The sequence below is a fragment of the Panthera tigris genome, chromosome D1 (genome assembly GCF_018350195.1).
Source record: "Panthera tigris isolate Pti1 chromosome D1, P.tigris_Pti1_mat1.1, whole genome shotgun sequence".
NCBI classification, from domain to species: Eukaryota; Metazoa; Chordata; class Mammalia; order Carnivora; family Felidae; genus Panthera; species Panthera tigris.
Window position 1 is genome coordinate 73,258,909 of NC_056669.1, and position 24,757 is coordinate 73,283,665.

General features: G+C 49.7%; 1 protein-coding gene across 1 annotated transcript in view; it reads right to left on the bottom strand.

Annotated features, from left to right (window-relative positions):
* Positions 1–4,180: 4,180 nt before the first annotated feature.
* The window catches only part of SERGEF (secretion regulating guanine nucleotide exchange factor), a 233,742-nt gene continuing 213,165 nt past the window's right edge, over positions 4,181–24,757 (bottom strand). Inside the window, 2 exon segments of the mRNA XM_042957769.1 lie at positions 4,181–4,296; positions 4,299–4,544. Coding sequence (XP_042813703.1) covers positions 4,205–4,296; positions 4,299–4,544 — 338 coding nt within the window. The 3' untranslated portion in view covers positions 4,181–4,204.

Genomic DNA, 24,757 nt, shown 5'->3' on the forward strand with positions numbered 1-24,757 from the left:
AGGAGCTGAGGTCCACAGAGAATGATCTTCCCAGGGCCAGAAACAAGTGGGTGTCTCTCTCCCATTTCAGTTCCCTTGATGCCCCCAGCATGGCCTGAGTCAGCCGTCAGATGGGCAGGTGGGAGGCCGAAGGTGGATGCTGAAGTCTCATCTCACTGTTCCTTGTCCCCTCAAAGCCTTTGCCTCAACTTCCATCCTGTGTGGTCCGGGAACCACGGGCTGGGGGTCAGTGGAGCAGTGAGTACAGTAAGGCCTCTGCCCAAGGGGCTACGCGGCCATAGAGCTGCCAGAGCACACCGTGTATGTCACAGCCATTCATAACTATCAGGATGTGGGAGCCAAACAGCCTCAGCTGCTGCAGGGAAGGTCACGTTCACTCTACCTGGGATCCAGTTTGGAGGAAGTGCCTCTCTGGTGGACTCGAGTGGACTTCACACAAAGCCATTTACAATGTGGGTTTTCCGGGACACACCAGCTAATGGGGAAAGGGGATTGACGTACACTGAGCATCTGCGCGGGGGGCAGCTGGGAAACATTGTCTAATGACAGCCCACAGTAATTCACTCTGCCCATTTTGGAGCTAGAGGACAGGTGCAGAGAGGTAAAGCAACTGGCCCAAAGCCACACAGCCAATGAAAGACGAAGCCAAGATTTTAACCCAGTCAAGCTTGACTCCAGAGTTCAGGTGAAGCTGTCTCAAGCCAACTGGGGCCTTCTTGGGGCAGGAGCGGAATAGATAGGAACACTAGAGAGGCTCATCCTGAATCCCAGGATGCTCAGGACGTGGCTTCCTGCCCTCCTTCATGATGCGCCATGGGTATGACAGAGGGGGGCTTTTCACAGGCCGCTCAAACCTTCTACACACACATCTGGCCACCTCACTCTCCTTCCTGAACACCTGTTGCCCTAGGAGGGAAACTGAAGCTCCTTCTATTGGCCAGCATGCCCCCTGCCCCACTCCTGGCCACCTCTCCTCTTCTCTCACCTCTGTGCCTCAGTTGCTCTGTAAGTCTGAGCCCGTAGCGGTCACACACATGCACCTTAGGACCTGGAACTCCCTCCCTCTATGGTCCCACCACTTCCTAACTTTCCAACTCCCAATTTCCATCCATCACGAGGTCTTGCTTTGGAAGTGGCAGGTGCCTGGGGGCAGGGTGGAAGGCTTGCTTTCCTCTGAGCCCCAGGCCCCGATTCACCTTGCAAGCACAGTCTCATCTAGTTTGGCCTCCTGGCCTGATGGCCTTCTGGGACTGAAGGTGGTGGGGGTATCAAGGGGAGAGGGGGTGCCTGTGACCAGGAGGGGAGAGCCTGTGGTAGGTCGGTGAGGACGCAAACACCCCACGAACACCTGGAATGTGGTGACCACACACAATCACTCCAGAGGCCAGGCCCAAGAGCTGTGAGCACACGGCGGAGCTCACTCCCCTCTTCTTTTTCCTTCCCCCTCCCCTTACGGGAGGAATACAAAGGCCAATCTACTTTCTCTATCAGAAAAAAAAGTAAAGAAAACGAGTGGGTACTCAAGTTGGCTTCTATGGCTCATTAGCTAACCAGGTGGGGGATGCTGACATTAACTCTCAGCTGGTCATAATCTGCATAGCACAATTATCACACACTTGTAAGAGATAAGCACAGAGGACAGGTGGGTGTGAGGGGATCATGATCCCCTCATTTAACCTCCCTACCCCCTTGGTGGCCCTGAAGGTGTACACACCAGTTCGTTAACATTTACCGGGCACTTCCTCTGTATCGGGGCCCATCTTTGGTGAAGGGTTCCAGAACCGACCAAGACCCGATCGCTCACTCTCGAAGAGCTGAGGGTCTGTTTGGAATGAGGGGCTCGGACATCTACAAATCTGAGGATGACCATGGGAATCAAAGGGCCCAGAAAAAAATCTGGGCGACCCTGTGGACAGCCCCTTGAGCTTTCAGGCACTCATCAGATCCAGTGAACGGGCCTAGAGAAAGCCTGTCTGCCGCTGCAGGAAGGGCAGAACGGAGGGACTTCCGGTGACAGGGCTGTCTGTGGTGGCATCTAGTGCCAGGGGCCATTCGCTCTTCCATGCGTGGATTATCAAGAAGGGTCTGAGTCACGTTCTGAGCCAGCACCCCTGACCTTGTTTCAGGCTGGGAAGGAGCCCCAAGACACTTCTTTCTTGTGCCTACAGGTGGCCTCGGGAGAGGCACTAGGGCTCAGCAGTAGAAGATTTGGAACTGGGGTTTCTTCTATAGGAGCTGAGGGAGGCAGGAGGGAACTCTGAACTGGCGTGCTGTGAGCTCACGTGTGTCGGCTGCTCGTGAGTAGAAAGCCTGTCTGGGAGGTGTGGGCCTGAGTAGTCTCCAGTGTGGGACTGCTTTCTGGACTGTGTGTAGGACGGTGGCAGGCAGCCCGCAACTGTGGGCTTGCTCCGGTGTGGTCCTCTCTGGACCATCCAATTTCTCCAGATCCGAGGGTATGGGAACCTTGGCAAGACCAGCTCAGAGTGCACAGATGTCCTTCTTCCCACTGCGGAAGTGCTTAGAGGCTGTCGTAGCCTCTGCTGGTTCTGGGAGGTGGGGGACCAAGGCCTTTGCTGGCCAGGGCAGTGCTGTTTTTTGGGTACAGTATCGGGAGCAGGACTCCATGCACGGGTGTTCGAGGTCAGCCAACGGCTGTGGGTGATGTCTAGGTTCAGGCCTGGGGAGCTCAGGATTATCTTCATCCCCACTCCATTGAGCTGAACCCACTCCTGATCCCAGGGTCGAGCCTCATCTGCCCACCCTGGTCTGGCTCAAGGCCTGGGACGGGTCACCTCCCAGTCAGGACACTGAGCCAGGAGTGAGGTGTGTGGTCCCTTCCCCTTTTTAGGCCTCTTGTTTTCCCACATGAATAATGAAAATGTTGGATAAGACCAATGGTTTTCAAAACTTTCTTAAGGAACCCTTGTCAAGTGAAATCTTATGTGGAGCCCAGTATATAATATAAATTAAAATAAAGCTGCTGTGAATAAGGTGGAGAGTGTGGGCCCAGATCTTTGTCCACATGGCTTCCTTTCATCCATAGACCGCCAGGTGGCCACCGAATTCTCAGGAGACTTCTAGGGCTCTAACAAATGCACTTTGAAGGCCACTAGGCGAGGTCATTACAGGTCCTCCAGCTCTGATATCTTGGGAGTGTAACTTCCTGAAGCCACCATAGTCTAGCCCTCACAGGCCCAATCCTCTCCTGAGTCCCAAAGGGAAGGTGGTGTGGGATGGGCCACTAGCTAGCTGATGACACTGCCACACAGTCCCCAGGGAAACTGTTTCCTGAGGCAGCAGAAAGGTGCTATGTCCCCCAAAGTCACAGCTGCCACCTGGGGAGGCCTGGGGCCTGTGGTCTGGCCTACACCCCATTTTACCTCCTCCTCCTCCTCCAGAGGCAAGGAGGGCTAAGAGGCAGATGTCAGGGGTTAGGGTCAGACTCCCCTTCCTATGCTGCAGCCTGTCCCTCACCCGAAACTACACAGCTTGGCAATTAGTCACGCAGGCCAGCTCCAGAGTGCTGCCTGGCTCGGATGAAGACACCCATCCTCTGAGAGTTCACTGGTTCTAGATTCTGTTGTCTGTTCCAGGTGCCTCCTCTGTCGGGTCTTCCCAGAAGTCCTATCTCTTCCTCCACTTATTCATCTCCACTTCCTACCCCCCCCACCCCCCCATCCAGGGCCTTCTCTCTTCTAGTCACCAAGACAAGAACTCCTTCCCATCCGAGTATCCACCTGCAAACTAATCCTCGAATCAGTAAATTAATGCTCCAGGCGCTGAGAATAAAACCTCAGGGAGGCCTTTGGCTTCTCTGAGCAAGGCCTGGGAACCGTTTCTCTTGCCGAATCAAAGGCTGCTGGACCAAAATAACCACGGGGGATGGGGCTGGGTATTCCGTCCCCACCAGGTAAAGACAGGCTGGAGTTGCTGTTTTCCATGTCCTTTGGGGATTCCGGTTTAAATGTCGCTTAGGGGCCAGACTCCCCAGCCATGCAACCAAGTGAGGTTCTTGTTATTGCCCTCAGGGGGGGTCCCGTTCCCATCTGCTGGGCAGGAAGGATGTCTGTCTCCTTGAACCCCAGACGCTGAGCCGGCCGCCTCCCATTGTTCTGGCCTGTGGTCAGCCCCCCTTCTCAGGCCGACCACACAATCTGACCAAGCAATTCTCTGGGAACACTTTGGGTTGGAAAAAATCACTTTATTAAAGGGCCTCTGTCACAAGCCCCCCATCTCTGGATCTGTCAGATAGGCTTTCAGTAGAAGTTTCTGGTTGTCTTTCCTTCCAGTTTCTCTGTCCATGGCTTCCTGAGATTTGGCACTCTCAGCGGCATCTGGGGAAGGGCCAGTGACCTTGGGGTGCTGGCCCAATGCAGGGAGGGCTGGCAGCTGGCAGAGCGCCAGGGAGTGGCCAGCCCCACAGCCCACAAGGAGTCCCAGTGACGACTGCAGAGATGGGACAGGCTTCGGGGCCCAGATGTTGGCTTCGGAGCCGTCCCCGCACATGCCGTGCTCGTTCCAGCCCCAAGAGTAGCACGTCCCTCCTGTGGAAAAGAAGAGACTGCTGTAGAAGTGGCTTTGAGAACAGGGCTCAAACAACCTGGGGACACGGGTAATATCCTAAACCCCGGTTTCCACGTGACAAGACCAAAGCTCAACCGTACTTGGTGGCTTGCCCGCCACCCTTGCTTCCACCCTGCCCTCCAGAGCCTTCCCAGTGTTTCTCACTCCTGCCACCCCACAGCTGTCCCTGTCCCAAACCTGGCCTTCCTCCTTCCTTCACCGTAACCTCCTCCCTCCCCCCCACCCCATAATCCAAGACCTGCCGACTCTTCCTCCAGAGAAATAGCTCAAATCCTTCCATCTCTCCATCTCTACTGCCTTCCCCTTATCCCGGCACCATTCTCCCGCGTGCTGGGCCGTGCCGACAGCCAAGGGACTAACTGGGCAGCTCACCATCTGCCCCAATCTTCAAAGAGCGTCTAGATGATCTCTGACGACTGCAAATCTAATCACATCACTCCCCTGCTTAAAAGACTTCTGTGACTTCCAATGCCCTTAAAGGCCTTTCTTTGGCCTGTGAGGCCCTGAGTGACCTGGCTCCTGACCACCTTGCTGCCCTCCCCTTACTCTCCCCCCACCTCACTACGTTCCAAAACCTCTGCCTTCTTTCCATTCCTTACATATGCCTTGTGGGGCCTTCTTTCTCTTGAGGTCCTCTTTTTAATGGGCTCCAGACCTCCTCATCTTTTAAATTCAAGTTAAATGTCGTTCTGAGGCCAGATTCCCTGGCCACTCGATCTAACTTAGATTCTTGATATTGCCCTTGGACTTCACCCCCACGGGGGCCCTCGCACTTTGTGGTGGATAGATGACTTGTGTAGTCATGTGTGTACTGTCCCCTCCTCACTAGCCGATGTGCTCTACAAGGAGGGAAGGACCACGTATGTTTCATTCACTGCCATATCTCTAGCCTGGTACACAGCTGGTGCTCAATAAGGGCTCGTTGATGAGATAAAAGATTGAATGAACACAGTCATACAGCCAGAGTCTCTAGACCAGCATAATGCCCCCACACATCACAGCATCTCTTCCTAGGTTTAGACCCTTTCCTAGGGCCTAAACTCACTCGTGTTTTTTGTAGTCATTAAAAATTTTTTGCCCCCAATTTATAAAAATAACACATCTTCCTGACAAAAAAAAAAAAAAAATGAAAAATACGGATGAGTGTAAAGAAAAAAGCAGACTTTGATCTTGGCACTACTATGAATATTTTAGATAATCTCTTTTAAACCTTTAATTTGTGAAGTTTGTAAATATTTGTGTATATTTCGTTCTGCTTTTGTCCCTTACTAACACAAATATTTCTCCACAGAACTGCAAAGGATTCAAAAAGAAAATTAAAAATAATTTGTTTGAAATTTTGAAATAGTTCAATATGCAGAAAGATACAAGAAATAACTTAGCAGAAAGAAACATACTCCATCCAGATTTAGAACATTCGTCAACATATCTGCTTCAACGCTTCCCTTAAAAAAAAGAAAATATACCAGTAAGATAACAGTTTAAGCCCTGCTTCCCGTTCTTGCCCTCCAGCCATTTCTCCTCCCAGGAAGGAGCCACTATTTTGAAGTTGGTGTTTGCTACTGCTTTTATACTTTCTACACATATGTCATTAAATGCCATGTAACATTTTTAGTCTGTTTTAAAGATTTATATAAATAGTGTTGAAATATCTATCTTTATAACACGTGCCCTTTACACTCAGTATTCTTTTTGGAAATTTATCCGAGCTGACACAGATCAAGTTCGTTTATTTTAACTGTGCTCAGTATCCCCATATGTATAAATCTTATTTGACTTATCCATTCCCCTTCTGATGGACAGTTCTTTGATGATGATAATTGTTGCTATCTTCTTACACAATATATAATGTACAATATCATGTACTTCAGAGTAATATTGTCGCTATTGTAAACAGCGCTGCCATGAACACCCCTGAGCACGTCTCCCTGTACGGAGAGGCGTCTGCGCAGGGCCGGTCCCCAGACGTGAGTGGAGTGGAGCCACACGTTTAGATTTAGATACGGCTAATAGCTGCCACAATGGCTGCAGTTACTTCCCGTCCCGTCAGCGATGGATATGAATGTTTCCCTCTATCTTTACCTTTGCACTCTTGCTATTCTGACAAGTACAATGAACGAATCTGCATTTCCCCGACTACTAGTGAGAGGGAGCATCACTTCATTTATAGCCCTGAGTCGCCTCCTCTTATGAATTGCCTCTGTACATTCTTGCCTGTTTTTCTCTTTGGCTGTTTGTCTTTTTTTTTTTTTTTTTTTAATCGATTTGTGAGTTTTCTTGATGTATTATTTTCTACTTTTTTGCTGTTCTATGCATTGTGTCTTCTCCCACACGTCCATGGCATGTCTCTTCACTTTGCTTACGGTATCTTTTATTAAACAAATTTCTTTAAAATGACTGTCTGATTGTCCATTATGGAGATTCAACAATTTCCTTAGCCTGTATCCTATTAACAGATATGCAGGTTGTTTCGAGTTTTTCATTATTTTGAATAACTTGAATAATATCCCTGTGAGTATCTTTGCACACGTATCTTTTTCTACCTAATTGCTTCCCTCAAATTAGATTCTTAAAATGGGAATTCCTGGTCAACTGGTATCGACATTTTTGAGATTCCTGAGTACTGTTTTTAATGCTTCCACAATATTTTTCAGAAAGGCCACCTGAATACAACTATGGCAATCTGTGGAAGTTTCCGTTTTACTCCAGCATTGCCAGTATTTAGTGCTCATTATAATGTTTAAAAAATCTTTTCTAATTTGAAGACACAAAAAGATTTCTCATTGTTTGTATTGGTACATTATTGCCATCAAAACTGAAAAATAAGGGGCGCCTCTGTGGCTCAGTCAGTTAAGCGTCCAACTTCAGCTCAGGTCATGATCTCATGGTTCATGGGTTTGAGCCCCACGCCAGGCTCTGTGCTTACAGCTCCAAGCCTAGAGCGTCCTTGAGATTCTGTGTCTCAGTCTCTCTTTGCCCCTCCCCTGCTGCACTCTCTCTCTCTCTCAAAAATAAATAAACATTAAAAAATTTTTTAAAAACCTGAAAAATAATTCTTACGTTACTCAGATATTTGTATTTCCTCTTTTGGGTATTGTCTGCTTCATATCTTTTTCCTGTTTAGTATACAAGGGTTTAAGTGCTCAGATCCAAGAGCCAGATGGCTTGGGTTCAAATCCTAGCTCTTCTATTTATTAGCTGAGTGACCTTGGGCAAGTTACTTAGTGTCTCTGTGCCTCAGTTCCTTCATCTGTTAAATGGGGATAATAGTACCTTTATCATAAAGTTGTTTATAAGCGTTAAATGAGTAAGTAGGTGTAAAATACTTAGAATGGAAGTTGCCACATAGTATTATGTAAATATTTGTTATTGTTAAGAGCCTTCTTAAGAGCCTTCTTGTTATGTTAAGAGCCTTCTTGTTTTAAAGATTTTTATTTTTAGAATATTCTTTCTCTGCCATATCTAGCACAAATATTTTTTTCTTAGTTTGACTTAAAACTTTGTCTTGGGTCTTTTGACATAAAACATAAGCTTTATGGTTCTTTGTAGTAAACTTCATTGATCTCTTACAATTTCTTCTACTGCTTCTAAGAACTGAAAGCCCATCCCTATCTGGATCAGAATGTATTCTTTTTGATTTTTCAACGATCTTATTTACTTTTCTATCTTTACATTTCACCCTTTCTCCACTGAAAATCTGTTTCCCAGACCACTCTTCCACAGGGGGAGGCTGGCTGGCCAGGGATTACCCTTCCTTTCCCTTTTCCTTTTCCCTGGTAGGAAGGCAATCACTGGCCAAAAGTTTGGGTTTGGGGAAACACAGATGTCTCCCTGTTTGGCCCACGAGCGAGGAAATGCACACAGAGAAGATGAGCCCCGGGCCGCAGCTCCTATGGTTACGCAGGAGTTTCGGCCAAGTTGACGTGAGGCACAAAGTGGGAGAGTGGAAGAGGCTTGGTACCTTTGGGCCATGCTCGGCACCTGGCGTGGGCTTCGCGCCCGGGCCTGGTGAGTGGCACCAGCTGACGGTCAGCAGGAATGGGGGTGGGAGGAAGGCAGAGCTGACCTACCACCAGGACGCGGCACAACGGGCAGCTGGCAGGTCCCTCTCCTCCTGCCAAAGGAAACACGCTCTGAGGGGCCGGGGTAGCCAGAGGCCTTGAGCCAGGGCTTTCATGCCCACTGGGTCGAGAAGTCTGGCAAAGGGCCAGAAATTTCTTCCCCCAATACTTCCAAAGAAGCCTACTCGAAGTCAGGTGCTTTATATTCTTTATCTCATTTAATTCCAACAACCCTGTGAGGCAGCCATGTTTCGTATATTATTCTCGTTTCATAGAGGATGAGGCGAGGCACTAGAAACCAGGAAGTGTGGCTCCAGAATCTGCACTAACTTTGCATATTATATACCAGGGCTTGCCAAATTTATTCTAAAAAGGCAGATAGTAAATATTTTAGGTTTGAGAGCCTCATTTGGTTTCTGTTGCATATTCTTCTTCTTTATTATAACCCTTTAAAAACCATTCGTAGCTTGAAAGGCCATACGAAACAGGCCATAGCTCAGACCCGGCCTGCGGGTCACACTTTGCCAGCCCTTGGCATACATATACAATGTCCACTATTTACTGTGGACTGTGCTCCGCTGTCCCGGGTCCCACACTACCAAATGGCTGCGCGATAATGGTACTTCTGTCCCCATCTACGTCATAAGGTCGCTAGGAGGAGGACTGCATAAGTGGACATGCCCCAGCACAGTGCCCGACACACGGTGACGGCCCACACCCACGTATGACGCAGACCACAGGAAGGGGAGGAAAAGGCTTTAAGAAAGGCCGTGCCAGTGTCAAATGGCACGGAGGAGAGGACGGGCACCAGCAGATGGGAAAGCCTGGGTGGAACGACACGAAGTTTGGGGTTTCTGAACATTTTAAACAAACTTCCTATGTAAAAAACAAGAACAAAAACAAAAACCAGGCTGCTGAACTTCGAAAGTGAAAGATGAACTGTGCCTTGGGGCACCTGGGTGGCTCAGTCGGTTAAGTGTCTGACTTCGGTTCAGGTCATTATCTCACGGTTTGGGAGTTCGAGCCCCGTGTTGGGCCCTGTGCTGACAGCTCGGAGCCTGGAGCCTGCTTCAGATTCTGTGTCTCTCTCTCTCTCTGCCCCTCCCCCACTCATACTCTGTCTCTCAAAAATAAATAAACGTTAAAAAAAAAAAAACTAAAAAAAAAAAAAAAAAAAAAAAAGAAAGATGAGCTGTGCCCTGAACAGAAGGGACTCTCAGCAAGACCTTTAAGTACTGAAGCCCCTCCAGCATTTGAGAATCGGTTTCATATGCCCCCCCAACCAGCCTCATTTAGGGTCTTTTTAGGGACACAGTGAAGGTGGGAAGGCCCTCTGGATTCAGCAAGCTGCTACTACGCAGGCCCTTCTCATGCAGAAGTGAGAGGAAGGAGAATGGCCTATGGTAGGCCTCTCCCTAAGCTAACTGGAATGTGGAACACCCAATTTTCAAAATAGGTAGGTTATAGGATCATTCCTGGCTTTACAGAGGGCTCTCTGCAGTGTGCTGGGCACTTACCAGGTCCTTGAGGAACTGAAACCCACCTGATTGATCCAGACCTGGTTTACTGGCCCTGAGGTACATGGCTGGGCCTTGGGTGGAGAACCCATAGTTACTGGGATTCCCTAGCCTCTTAAGACTTCAGGCCCCCTGATCATGGGGCTCAATGGAGTTGGCCTCATCCAGGCCGTGACAAGTGATGGGCTTGCAGCCCACCACACTTGCGTCAGCCTAAGAGCCCTGCAGGCAGCGGAACCCAGGGACTGGCAGGGTCCTGGCACAGGCTAAACACAATACTCAAATCTGTTCAGGCCTCGTGGCACCTGCCTGAGCTTCTTGGCAACCTGGGTCCTTAGAGGGCCTTATGGTGCTGGGATTAAAGCCCAATGCTAGGGAGGGGGACACATTTCTGCTGGAGGGCCTTGCCTAAGGGGGCAAACACCCGAGCATGTGTGATAGAGCTAGTGTGGTAGAGCTTCATTCTGAACCACGGAACGAAGACTACATTTCCCAACCTCTCTTGCAGCTGGGTGTGTGAACGAGCTGTAAGCCAAAATGTTCTGTAATAGCTATGGCGCCTTGCCTTCAAAGACAGATGGCATGTACCCGTTGCCCCTTCGTCTATCTTCTCACTGGGAATGTGGATGTGATGGCTGGAGCTCTAGCTGCCATCTCAAACCATGAGAAAGAAGGCTATCACCTAGGGATATTACTTCCCAATTGCATACTAATGTCACTTAATCCCCACAGCAACCTCCATTTATGACTCCGGTGTTATGATCTCCATTTTACAGATGACGCAACTAGGCTCAAAGGGTGAAAAAACTTGTTGATGGTCACACAGCCATGCTGAGCCAGGACTAGAATCCCTGACTCCCAAGTCTCAGGCTCATTCACGAGTGCCAAACTGTGTGAAAATGTAGTAACATCACCGAATGGTTAGTGTATGCCAGGCCCTGTGATGAACACTTAGTTCGCTGAATCTCCACAACAAGCCTGCAAGGTAAAATCTAACATTATCCCCGTTTTCCAGAGAGATGGCGTGAACCGTGCAAGGTAAGAAGCAGAACTGGATTCTAGCCTGGGCATTGGGACTCCAGGGCCTCTTCTGTTAATATACTATCCTCTCTAGCAAAAACCCTGCTTCCCAGGTAATTAGGAAAAGGTACAGAGTAGCAGCCCACCTGTGTGGGGGACAAGGTCAGCGGTGGAAGGCAGGAGCCATAGCTGGTGAGAGAAGCACTCTGCAGGAAGCACGGACCTCACTGAGCCCTTGTGAGCATTGGGGCCCAGGCCCGGGGAAGCTGCATAAGGCCCTGCCCCTCCTGCATCTAGTGGGCTGGGGAAGGGAGGAAGAATGTGGGCGAAAAGTCAGGCAACTAATGGTTCCCCTTGTCTCCTGTCAAAGGCCTCACAAAGACCGAGAGCATCAGGAGGGGCTGGTCTTCTGCAATACCAGGCAGAGAGAGAAGGACGGGTGAGGTCTGAGTAGCCTCACAGAGACGGCTCTGGATTCAGGAAGCTGGTAAATGTCATTGTGGCCGCAGCTGGCCCTGGAGCTGGGTAAATTTGGGAAAAACTTCTGAGTGTCCAGCCACCAAACTCACGTGGATCCCACCCCTTTGGCAATAATTGCCAGGGTGATCCCTAGGGTCCTGCTGTGAGCAAGGAATGGTGAGGGAAGAACCCAGAATTAAGGCCTCCTATGGTGCTTTGGGTCTAGTTCAGGTCCTCACGCTCTCTTGCCTGGACAGTTACAACAGCTACTCTATCCTTTACGCAGAGGCAGCTGGCCTGGGTGGGGGACTCAGGCTGAAGCACAGCAAGGACTAGGTCCTCCTGTGGACAACCTCCTGTCTCCTGCCACCAAGGTGACCAAGACCAGGACTCTCAGCTGGCTCTCCAAGCCCTCTGTCCCTCTTGGCTGCATCATCCCTCTTTCCCAGTGCTCTGTGCCAGCCCCGCAGGCTTGGCCGCAGGCAACAGCCCCGGCCGTTGGCACGGGCCCTCTTATGGTGGGCAGAGTCTGGGCTGAGACAAATCAAGAATCCCTCCCCAAATTCACCCAGGCCTTTCAACAGTCATGATTTTCTCAGGCAAGTCCATTTATGTGGAAGCTCTTCTTGCTGGCCCTGTGCTGGACACAAGACCTAGATGAGGAAAATTCAGTTTCTGCCCCGGGGCTCCCGGTCCACTGGGGAAGACGACCAAGAGAAGGATGATTATGGGGACCAATGGCATGTGTGCACAAGGAGCCACACACAACAGTGTTCACTGCAAAAGACTGGGGGAAGCCCCCAAATACTCATCTACAGAGAAGTGTTTAAAGAAAGGATAGTGGCTCAGTGGGTTGAGTGGCTGACTTCGGCTCAGGTCATGATCTCGTGGTCTGTGAGTTCGAGCCCCGCGTCGGGCTCTGTGCTGACAGCTCAGAGCCTGGAGCCTGTTTCGGATTCTGTGTCTCCCTCTCTCTGACCCTCCTCCGTTCATGCTCTGTCTCTCTCTGTCTCAAAAATAAATAAACGTTAAAAAAAAAAAATTAAAAAAAAAAGAAAGGATGGCTCGACCCTACTACCCAGCTACTAAAAACAATGAGATAGCTTTCTATGGCCTGACATCAAGATATCTAAGACATTCTAGAGAGAAAATCAGTTGCAGAACAACACAGAGTATGATTCAATTTATGTAGATCCCCTATATATTTCTATAGGTACAGATCTTGAAGAATACATCCCCAACTGTGAACAATCTCTGAGCAACAGAGGGAGAAATGGAGGGGAAAGGTGGCCAAGATTTTGTCGTTTGTTCAAATACTTTAAGAAGTAGTAACAAAGGATGATGATTTAAAAAAGAAAACACAAAACTATAGCTTACTTGACAATAATATATTTTAAAAAATAACAGTATTCCTAAGGGACAGAGGTAGCATAGAGGAGAGGACGGTATGTTCTGTTGGGGAAAGGAGATGGGTGTCACTGAAAGTTTCAGAGGTTCATTCTTAGCTGGGTTTTGAAGGATGAGTAGGAGTTAACCAATTTTTTTAAAGGTTTATTTAACTTTTTTTTTTTTTTTTTTAGCATTTATTCATTTTTGAGAGAGAGAGAAAGAGAGAAGGCAGGGGAGGGGCAGAGAGAGAGGTTGACACAGAGCTTGAACTCATGGACCTGAGTTGAAGTTGGATGCTTAACCGACTGAGCCACCCACGTGCTCCAGGAGTTCACCAGTCTTAAATAGAGGGTATCCATTGAAATCTGCCCACTCTGAGCTGCTTTCATTGATCCCAGTGTCATCCTTTTGCTGCAGAAGTGAATGGTGGCTGAGCGTAGGGCTGGGTCCCACTGGGCTGTGGGAAGGCTATTAATTTCACTTTGTCTGAGCTCCTAGTACCCAGAATCCTCTAAGCATACATACCACACCCCTCCTGGTTCTACAGGTATTTATATTTGCACTTGTCTCACCAGTCTGTGAGCTGGGATTGGAGTTGGGTGCTGAGAACAGGGCACACTCATCAAGTAGTCCTTAGGCACATGGGACAGGCACTCAGATTATGTATGCATCTAATCTTTCTGAGCCCCCTGTTCTGTCTAGAGAGTAGCAAGAAGGGGAACACCCCTAATGCTGAAATTGGGTGCCATCAACCTCAGTTGTATGCCTGGTTGCTTGCCTTTATTCCCTCGTCTGTGGCCAGAACTGCCCGCTGGCCATAGGCCTCAAGAACAGAGAGCTGCAAGTCTCTGTCCCCAGTCACACTGCCCAGAAAAGCAATTCCTACAGAGAATGGCCATGAGAATGGCTGGGAGGACAATGGCCTCACGGGGCCAGGCTGAGGGAAGAGGCATTGACAGTGCAGGACCCTTTCAATAACCAGTCTATCCATCACTGTCCAGGGCCCATGACGCCCTCAGGCAGGAGCTGAGGCAGCAGGAAAGAGCCGTTCCAGAATCAGAAAGTGGAGCTGTTCACCCACAGAATCCCTCTAGGGAAGTTTTGGGATTGTGGCCCAAATTGCCTCAGGGAAGGCTGTAAGTGGAAGCAGGCTGGCCTAGGGGCCTTTCCAGACCAGGATCCATGGAAGTGCTGAGAATGCATTGAGAAGGGGAGATGGGGTGAAGGCTGAAAGCAAGGAGGAGGAGGGCTGGGTGTCTACATGGAAGAAAAGATGAGGGCCTCTGGAAGAAGGAATTAGGAAGGTAACATTCAAAACATAGCCAGAACCAGCCACTTCTCACCAGCCCCATCACCTCATACGAGAACTCTGAGGGCTTCCTACTGGTTCCTCTGCTGCCTTTATTGCCTCTCGTCATCTGTCCTCCACATAGAGCCTGCGTGATCCCATTAAAACCCAAGTCAGACGTGGCACTGCTCTGCTCAGAATGCTCCAATGGCTTCTCCTCTTACTCAGATAAACAACAGCTTCCTCTCTGACCTCAAGTCCCATGTGTTCCACCCTACTGACATCAGAACAGCTACACTGACTTCTTGTTCCTCAAACAGTAATCACCTCAGGGCCTTTGCACTTGCTATTCCTGCTGTCTGGAATGCTCTTGCCCTGATATCCACAGGTTCATTCCCTCATGTTGTGCACGTATTTGTTCAAATGCCACCTTATCTATCTGAAAGGCCTTCCCTGACGACTCTGTATGAAATAGCATTCTACAACCCTCCCCATCTCTGTCTCCTCATCTGCTTTATTTATTTATTTTTTACTGTTTATCTATCAGCTCTTCGAAAGGGACTCAGTTTTGCATGCTGCCATATCCCAGCACCTAAACAGTGCTCAGCACCTATTAGTACTCAAATACCTGTTGTGGGAACGAACAAACAAATGAATAAATGAATGAACCAATGAACGAATGAACTGAATGAATAAATGGCCAGTTAGATAACAGAGCTGCCTCGTTCTCTCCTGAAGGGGCAAAAGAGAACCTGAGGATGTGGGGAGGAGATGCCATGGGTAGGCCGACTGCAGCTCACTATCAGGAAGAAGGCTGGGATGGCTAGGAGGCTGCCCAGAAGAGCAGCAGGTGGTCTTCTGCTGGAGGTTCCGAGCCCCCAGTTGGCACGGGCCCTCTTACGGTGGGCAGAGTCTGGGGTGAGACAAATCAAAAGTCCCTCTGGCCATGGAGAGCTTGTGTGGCGGTGTGGGTGGGTGTAGATGTGTATGAGAGGGAGGAAGGTGAAGCCGAAAGCAAGCCCCAGGCCTTCAGGCTGGCTCCCTCCGACAAGACAGACGAATGGCCTTGGTTCAGATGATAAACAGAAACGTACTGAGTTTCTGGGTTTACCCTCATCAGTCTTATTCTGAGGCTGCAATGTTGGGGCTGCTTTAGAACCTCTTTTAAAACCCCGTATCTCAAAAAGTTGTCCAGTTCTTTGTCAGTCTCTGTCCCGTTGCGTAAGAGGAAACTGAGGCCCAGAGCGGGGCAGTATTGTGCTGAGGTCCTCACCTACACACCTTCCCACTGCTCTCCGCCTCTCCCTTTGCATCACTTCGGGCACCGCATGTGATGGTTGGAGCAGCTCAGTGAGGAAGGTATTTGGATCAACACTGCATGGAAGAGAACATGAGAGTCTGGAAGAGGTTCAGAAACAGCTCAGCTGGGAGAGGCAGAGGCCAGCCTTCTGCCCCACTTCCCCCCACCCCGGAGCAGGAGGTGCCGGGGCTGCCGTGGCCACATTTTCCCAGTCACCTGCGCAGAGAGCGTGCCGTGGCACGTGGCACATTGGCTCCACTGGGTGACTATTCTTAGATCTAGGGAGCTAGGAATGATGGATTTAGAACTTACGAGGTGGAAACGTGTTGGCCTGTTTTATAAACAACTGAAATCCTCCCCCCAGACTGTCTTTCTGAGTGCTGTGTTCTCTGTGGAACTGCTGGCTTTCTGGGCTTCCTGGCTGCACTGAGAGAGGGAAGAGAAAAGGCAACTAACCCTCTTGAGGGCCTACTATGGCCACGGATGGTGCCAGGGCTTTTGCATGACTCCATCCCGTTGAACAGAGCAGCCCTGGCAAGACGGTATTGGGATCACACTCTGTGATCACAGAGAGGTCGTGAAATGAGTAGGCCTGGTGTGCAGCCCGGTCCTGACAGCAGGGGTCTGGACCTGGTGGGTGGAGTGTTAAGGGCACAGGGTGGCAGCTCTGGAGTTCAATTCCTGGTAAGCGTTTCAAGTACTACGATTTCTTCACTGGAGGTGACAAGCTGCTGGCCTGTCCTCACAGCCAGCCAGGGACCCTCCTCTCAATAGGTTCCAGGTTGCCATCATCCCTTTTTAAGTGTGTTCCCAGAGCTGGCCACAGCTCTCTAGAGACAATACACCCCTCTGGACGTATACCTTGTCCTGGAGGCGGCCTCTATCAGTTTAGCCGAGGCCACAGGAGCTGTGTTGGAGTCCCGGTCTGCGGACTCCTAAACCGTGCATGAGAAGCTATGCTGCATCCCCTGGCCTGGGCTGTGTGCTTCTGTTCTGGACCTGGCCAGAACTTTCAAGTTGTCTCCATTATTGTCTTACTGAATGGACACAGAAATCCCCGAGGGGCACTAGAGGAGGGGCAGGGGCACAGATGCAGCTCTGGGACGAGGGGCAGTGGGACTGCTGCCATTCCTGGGTCCTGGTCACCAACAGAGCCTCTCTACGCTGTTCTCCTCCCTGTGCCTGTCTGGGAATCACCAGTGTGCGTGAGAAGAGGCTGGGCGTTAGCACAACAGTGGGGGTAGGGGTGAGAGGGTCTGGGGCAGAAGAATCTATAGGCAGATCAGAAGATTAGGGCTCTAGAGAGGAGCCACGACTGGATGACACAAACCTGAGAAGGAATTCTCCCTTGCTTTCCAATCACTTACTAATGAACGTCTGCTCTGTGTTTGGTGCTGTACCCAATTCAGGTCGATGTATTTGGTACACGGCAACTAGGCCCCCATACAGTACGAGTGCTAGGTCAGGGACACATGCCAACTCTTCAGAAGGATCAAACCCCTTTGGGAATAGAGCCTGTCTCTTACTTATCTTCTCTTTTTCAGATAGCAAATTTTTATTGAACTCCATGACAGCCAAAAAAGAAAGAAAGAAAATACAATAGTACAAAAGAGGAAAAAACTAAGGGATTAATCCTTTAAATTTACGTTAATGTATTTTTTTTTCCTTTTAAGAAAACTTTAATTTTTTTAGAGCAGTTTCAGGTTACAGAAAAACTGAGCATGAAGTACAGAAAATTCCCGGTCTCCATACACTCACTGCTTCCCCACTATCGATAGCCCGCACCCGAGTGGTACATTTGTTACAATCGATGAACCCACCTTGACACATCATTGGGGCCCAAAGTCCCACAGTTTACATTAGGGGTCACTCTTGGTGTTGCTGTACATTCTATGGGCTCTGACAAATATACGATGATATGTATCCACCATTATAGCATCAGACAGAACAGTTCCACTGCCCTAGGTCCTCTGTGCTCCACCTATTTATTTATGGTTTTATCCAGCAGAGTGAATGCATGAGTGGAGGAATAGCTACTCCTCCCATAAGAGTGCCCGTAAGGTTCACGCACGGCTCTAGCAGGAGGAATACAGAAGTGAACAGGACACAGGCCCGTGTCCTCCAGGGGCGTACATTCTACTGAGGCAACAACAAGCAAGCAGACACAAATCCACAGGATGCATCTAGTGATAAAGAGCTATAAAGAAAGAAAATGGAATAATATGATTGAAAGGACAGGTGGTCAGGAAGTCCTCTCCAATAAGGTGGCCTCTGAGCCACCCTCAGGGTGAGAAGGAGCCAGGTCTACAAGCACCTGGAGGAAGAGCTTTCCAGGCAGAGACAATGATAAATATAAAATCCCAGAGCGGGAAGTTCTGCCCGTTCTATGTGTGTGGGGCCGAGAGAGCTGGGGAGAGGCAGGCCTTGAGAGGGAAGGGAAGCCTGGTGAGGAGTCAGGAGTTTATCCTGAGGATGCTGAGAAGCCACTGGAGAGTTTTAAGCAGGGAGTGAGAAGATCTGACTTACGTTTGAAAAGGCTGCTCTGTGAAGGGGGAAACACAGGGAGACTTTCAGGAGGCTCCTGCCTGGCAGAGGACCTGGCGTGAGGGGGCAGGATGGAGTGGGCTGGGAGCAGGGGAATGGGCAGAAATGGACGGATTTATTCTACTCTGATAGTAGGGTGTTTGGACCTGTTGACGGATTGACACAGGGAGCGAGTGACGGGGATTCGTTGAGCGATGGCAGCCGGTAGTGCCATTTATGAGGTGGAGGAGCCTGGGGGAGGGCTGGGCTTAGGGAGCAAATGGAGTTCTGTTGTGGACATTTTAAGGTGGAAGTGCCTACTAGACATGAATGGATGGATGGATGGACGGATGAATACGCCCCCAAAGACAGGCTTCTGGTGAGCCTACAGGATTACGAACCTGAGTGAGAACTGGGAAACTGAGGATGACAACCGCAGGAGCTACCAGGTGAACAGTGGGCAGCTCCAGAGGTAATGTTGTGCTCATGACTCGATGGGGCCTGACTTGGTGCCTTCGAAATGCTGAATTCTAGCTTCTGCTTTTCTTTTTTTCTTGAAGGAAGTGCATGACTGGGATGATGCATACTCCACAGGCCTTTGTGAATGTCCCTACTTCATAAAAAAATGTGTAACATTTGGAAGCAAAATTGCCCTTTTGGATAATTACAACCGATCGGCCCAAGGTCTCCCGCCGGTCCTGTGGGAAGCAGCACCCTCCCCTCAGCCTGGGAGTGGCCTGCTGGGCTGGGGACACACCAGCCATCGCTACTCGCCTGGGGCGGGTGTCAGCGGGAGAAGTTGCAATCCCGGAGGATGCGGGGTCTGCACAGCATGAGAAATGCTGCAGCCCTGCTGCCAGACTCTCTCTGGAACATGTTCTAATTCCTAGGGAGTGTGAGGCCACCTGAAATGAGGCCTCTGAAGGAGGCAGCTCTGAGAGGCCCTGTGGCCCTGGCCCTAGAAGAACACACAACCGCAGCTAAGGAGGTCTGGTGAGTCCCGCTGGGCTCCCTGCCTACGTGGCTGTTCACATCCCTGATGGGACTACTCAGCCTCCTGTGGGCTCAGTCCAAAGGGACAGATTCCCCTGCCAGACAAGGGGGTTAGAAGCTCTAAGGTAGAGGCCGGGCATGTGTCCCCAGGGTGCAAATCTTCCAGTGGCACCCTAGCTCAGAAGGAAATCCAAAGTCTAGTCCTTGACCTATACAGTTCCACACCATCTGGGTCCCAGCTACCTCTCTGATGCCTGCTGTCGCCGCTCCCATCTCCACTCACTCCTCCTGAGCCACAGTGGCTTCCTTACTGTTCCTCTAACTGGTCAGCCATGCTTTTAGCTTCACATGGGTCTGCTCCCTCTGCCTGGAACACTCTTCTCTGGGTATCCACATGGCGTCCTACCTCCTTTCATTTGGGTCTTAGTTTAATTTTCACCTTCTCTGAGAACCTTCCCTGATCAGTCAACCCCATCCATCTCTCCTCTCACCCTGTTTTATTTTCTTTCCTGTCATATAACACCCCATCATATATTTAGGTCTCTCCACTAAGAAATGAAAAACTTCATGAGAGCAAAAATTTCATTTTGTTCAACTGCTGCAACCCCAGCACTGAGAACAGTTATAGGTATATAAAAGGTGCTCAATAAATATTTGTTTTAGGAATACACAGGTGTCACTTGCCCCATTCCCTTGGGAATGCCCATTCCCTTGAGGGGAAAGCCCAGTCAAAGAGCTGAGCAGGCTGTCCCCAGGGGTCACCATCAAAAGGAACGCCGTATGGGTATATGTGGAGGGGGCAGCCAGGGCAGCCTGTATTGAAGGCACATGCAATTTGTAGAGTGCCTGCAGCCTCAGCTGTGGGGAAGAGAGACATTATAGGTAATGACCGGACAGACTCAACCTTTGGCTAACTCGGCCTGGCCAAGTCTGTCCAAGCTGTGAATAAGCACCCCCACCTACTCGGTGGCCTGCAGGCAGACCCTCTCCCTTCCCAAGACCAAGAGGAGCCCACTGGGCAGCATGTATCTCAAGTGCTCACCGGATGGGCCAGAAATATGCAAACCATTGTTGTTGCTCAGTAGCTATGGAGCCAGACAGGCTTGGATTTGATCTTGCTTGACACCTACTGTGTATACCTGAGCTTCGGTTTCTTCATATGTAAATAAGGATAGTCATCTTTCCTTTACCTTTTTTTTCCCCTGGGAACATATGTGTAGAGTACCCAACGCAGAGTCTGTCCTGTGATACACGCTTGGCCCACACTTGTTCCCTCCCCTGTCTCCCCAGCTGCTGCAGGGGTGGCCTTGTGCCTCCTGCCCAGGATCCGGTTCCCAGCCCTCCTTGCTTCCAGATGTTAGTACATTTAGGAGGATCCCCAGTGCAGGGGCACATGACAAAAGCATGACATCCCTCCTCTCTGGCCATCCCCCAAGACCCCTGGCATGGAGCAAGTAGATAACACTTCACACAAGTTCTAGCTGAGACCTCAGTCAGTGACTGAGGTGTCCTGACAGGCGCAAGCCACTGGGCATTGCTATGGAAGCCTCTCTATAGCAGTTATTCTCCACTGTGTCACTTGTTTCCTGGCTCAGCTGCCTTGCGGCACAGGGGGAAGGGCAGTGGATGAAGCACCAGAGGATTAGACTCCCGGTGGAGCCTATGCACCTATGGGCTGCATGACCGGCCGTAACTCTCTGCTTCTTCCTGACTCTTATCTCCCCCGACTCTAGGTAGTTGGCCACTGTTTCTCAAACCACGGACTGACAACTATCTGCGGTGCATCTGTTAACAGGGTCCCGGTGCCCCGTCAGACCAGCCGTCAGGGTCTCCCTTGGAGGCGATGATGAACGCCCGATGTAGGAGTCAGACTAGCTAAATTGTTTTCAGTCTCCCAGGGGACAAAACAGGCAACACTGAAGCTGCTCTGGTTAGAACAGGGGTGACGGGCTCAGAGCCCCATGTGCTCGGCCCCCTGCCACTCCCACTGGCTCCACAGCATCCTAGAGCTTCCCAGAGCACAGTCTGAAGACCCCCCCCCCCCAGTCCCAGGGATTTCTAGCACCTTCCCTAGAAGGGAAGTCAAATATTCATTCATTCATTTGCTCACAAATATTTAGGAGGCGCCTTCTGCTTTCTTTATGCAAGTATTCATTTGAAGTCAGTAGCTCTACTACTTACTAGATGTGTAATATTGGGCCAGTTAATCTCTCCAGGGCTTTCTCATTTGCAAGATGGGAAAAGGATACCTGTTTTCCCTATCTTACAGGATTCTTCTAATGCTCAAAAATCAAATGAAAACACCTGTGAAGAAGTGCTATGTTACCTGGAAGAGACTCTGCAGACACTGACCACCATCACCACTACCAGTACATGTAACTACTTCGGAAGTCATAGAACTAAATGCAGTCCTTAGAGGCCTCCGTAAATGTTACTCTCCTACTTTCTGTAGCTAAACTTCCAGAAGGTGTTACAGGGGTTGGGGAAGCCATCGCTCTGAAAGCTTCATCTGAAAGACAGCAACCTGCCCACAGGGGTATTTCTGAGATTGAAGAATATTACTCAGTTTGGGGAGCCCGGGTGGCTCAGTTGGTTAAGCGTCCGACTCTTGGTTTCAGCTCAGGTCATGATCTCACGGTTCGTGAGTTCGAGTCCTGCACTGGGCTCTGTGCTGACAGCATAGAGATTCTCTCTTCCTCTCTCTGCCCCTCCCCTACACACACACTCTCTCTCTCTCTCAAAATAAATGAATAAACGTTTTAAAAAAAAGGATATTACTCGGTTTGTTATCTTCTAAGTGGAACACTTGTCTATTATCCAAATCTTCTTCATTGATCATATACTAATAAAAGATTTTTTAAAAACTGTTGAAAATACTGATATACAAAATTCTTTCAAAAACTTTTAAGTCTTTATTTGCTGCTTTTTAAAAATTTTTTTTCAACGTTTTTTATTTATTTTTGGGACAGAGAGAGACAGAGCATGAACGGGGGAGGGGCAGAGAGAGAGGGAGACACAGAATCGGAAACAGGCTCCAGGCTCCGAGCCATCAGCCCAGAGCGTGACGCGGGGCTCGAACTCACGGACCGCGAGATCGTGACCTGGCTGAAGTCGGACGCTTAACCGACTGTGCCACCCAGGCGCCCCTTTATTTGCTGCTTTAAAATGAATTCAGGTTGGGGCGCCTGGGTGGCTCAGTCGGCTAAGCGTCCGACTTCGGCTCAGGTCATGATCTCACGGTCCGTGAGTTCGAGCCCCACGTCGGGCTCTGTGCTGGCAGCTCAGAGCCTGGAGCCTGCTTCGGATTCTGTGTCTCCCTCTCTCTCTGCCCCTCCCCTGCTCATGCTCTGTCTCTCTGTCAAAAATAAATAAAACATTAAAAAAAATAAAAATAAAAAAATAAAATGATTCAGGTGAGGCACTCTGAGCAAGGGCAAATGTCAAGCTCTGCAGGGTATGGGCAGCATGGCCCTATGGGAGGAGCATGGGGCCAGCTCTGCCACTGACTCAGCACGGACTTGGGGACTTGGGTGAGTCGCTGTCCTTCCCAGGTCCTCTGTTTCCACACCTATAAACTGAAGGCACGAGCTTTACTGATCTCCAAGAGCCCTTCTAGCTCCGATGGTTAATGTTTCAGGACAGTGGAGTGTAGCTTCCAACATACCCAGGCTGTCTGTCATTCCACAGCACATCCAGACGTGCTGAGGCCGCAGCCTTGCTGAGCTCAAGGTGGCTCATGGAGATGTCATTTGCCGAAAACAATGCCCCTCTCCCTAGTCACTCAACTGGAGTTTCAGACTTTCCAAAGCACCCTCAGCCCCACAATAAACCCAAAGCAGGAGGATGAGGAAGCAAGCATGTCTAGAAGAGAGGTGGCTCACTTAGGAGCTGCACCCTTGTGACAGGGTCATGACCAAAATCAAGGCATTTTGACTCCAAGCTCTGAGCTCCTTACCTCATGGGGATCACATCCCAATGTTCAGTCCCACTGAAGAAATATGGACCCAAAGGGCTTTCATTTGGGGGACCACGAGAGCTGAAGTCAGAAGATGGGACCATGCTCCTGCTCCAGCTCTTCCTGCTGTGTGCGTCTAGTCCAGCCACTCCCTGGCCTCAGTGACTTCATCCTCAACATAGGGATAGTGCTCCTGACAATTCCACGCTACAGTGAGGCTTGTGTGAGCGGGAATAGAAACCTTTGTATGTTATAAAGCTATATATTAGTTACCATTAGCACCATATACCCCAAAGGTTGAAGGAATCTACTCCTGTCCTTCAAAAAAACAACAACAATCCTGGGAAGTATAAGTGCTGGACCACAGGGCAACTGGATATGGGACCTGAATGGGCAGGTCACTTTACTCTGCAGGCTGAGCTGCATAGGAGTCTGGGCCTGACTCCAGTCCTATGGAGACCAAACAGCACCAAAGCTGAACACACTTGACAGGAGTGTAGAGCCTGTCAATGTGGACAGTTTTTCTGGGCCTTTATCCCATCAACGAACATCCTTCTAATACCAACTGCAAATAAAGTACTTTCTGAGTGCCCCATGTGTACAAGGAAAGAAGGAGGAATGAGCAAAGATGAATAAGATAGTCCTCATTTTTAAGGAATTTCCCATCTCTTAATAACCAACACCTCCTGAGCTCTTACAACATTCCAGGAATCTCTTGTATTACTTCCATTCTCTCATTTCACACCTGTAATACCCTAGTTGGGCAGGAATGTTCAGGATTCCTAGAAGGTGGGGCTCAGGCTCACCTGAAAACTAAATGGTGGAGCCAGGACTCAAACCAAGGTCAGTCTGTTTCCAGATCCTAAGTTCTTAATCCCTTTGTTCCATGGACTCTGTGTCTCCGATAACGTTAGGCAAGCATCTTCCTTTCCGGATCTCAGTTCCCCTATGAAATGCAGAGGTTCAATGATTCTAGTGGGTACAAGAGATAAGGCAAACACTGTGAGTCAAGACAGAAAATGAGAAATGCCCACCTAAAGTGAGAGGTGAGGGGTGAGGGGTGGCAATCAGTTCCCATACCTCAGGAAAGAAAGGCATAGGACACTGTCTAGGTGGAGTGAGGCCATGGTCAGGCTTTTGCTTAGATAGGGCTCAAAGCAGCAAGTTTCAGAAAGACATGGCTAACATGTCTACCTCCACCAACATCTTTTCTCCCACCAAACCAATGTCTTTGCTCCCCCAGTTGGGCTCTGTGCTGATAGCTCAGAGCCTGGAGCCTGCTTCAGATTCTGTGTCTCTCTGTCTCTCTGCCCCTCCCCTGCTCATGAGAGCTGTCTGCACAGAGCCCGACACGGGGCTCAAACTCACAGACTCTGAGATCGTGACCTGAGCTGAAGTTGGATGCTTAGCCAACTGGGCCACCCAGGCACCCCAACATTAAAAATAATTTTTTAAAAAAGCCCCCATATTGGGGCACCTGGGTAGCTCAGTCGGTTGAGCGTCCGACTTCAGCTCAGGTCATGATCTCGTGGTTTGTGGGTTCGAGCCCCGCGTCAGGCTCTGTGCTGACAGCTCAGAGCCTGGAGCCTGCTTCAGATTTTGTGTCTCCTTCTCTCTCTGCCCCTCCCCGACTTGTGCTCTGTCTGTCTTCCAAAAATAAATAAATGT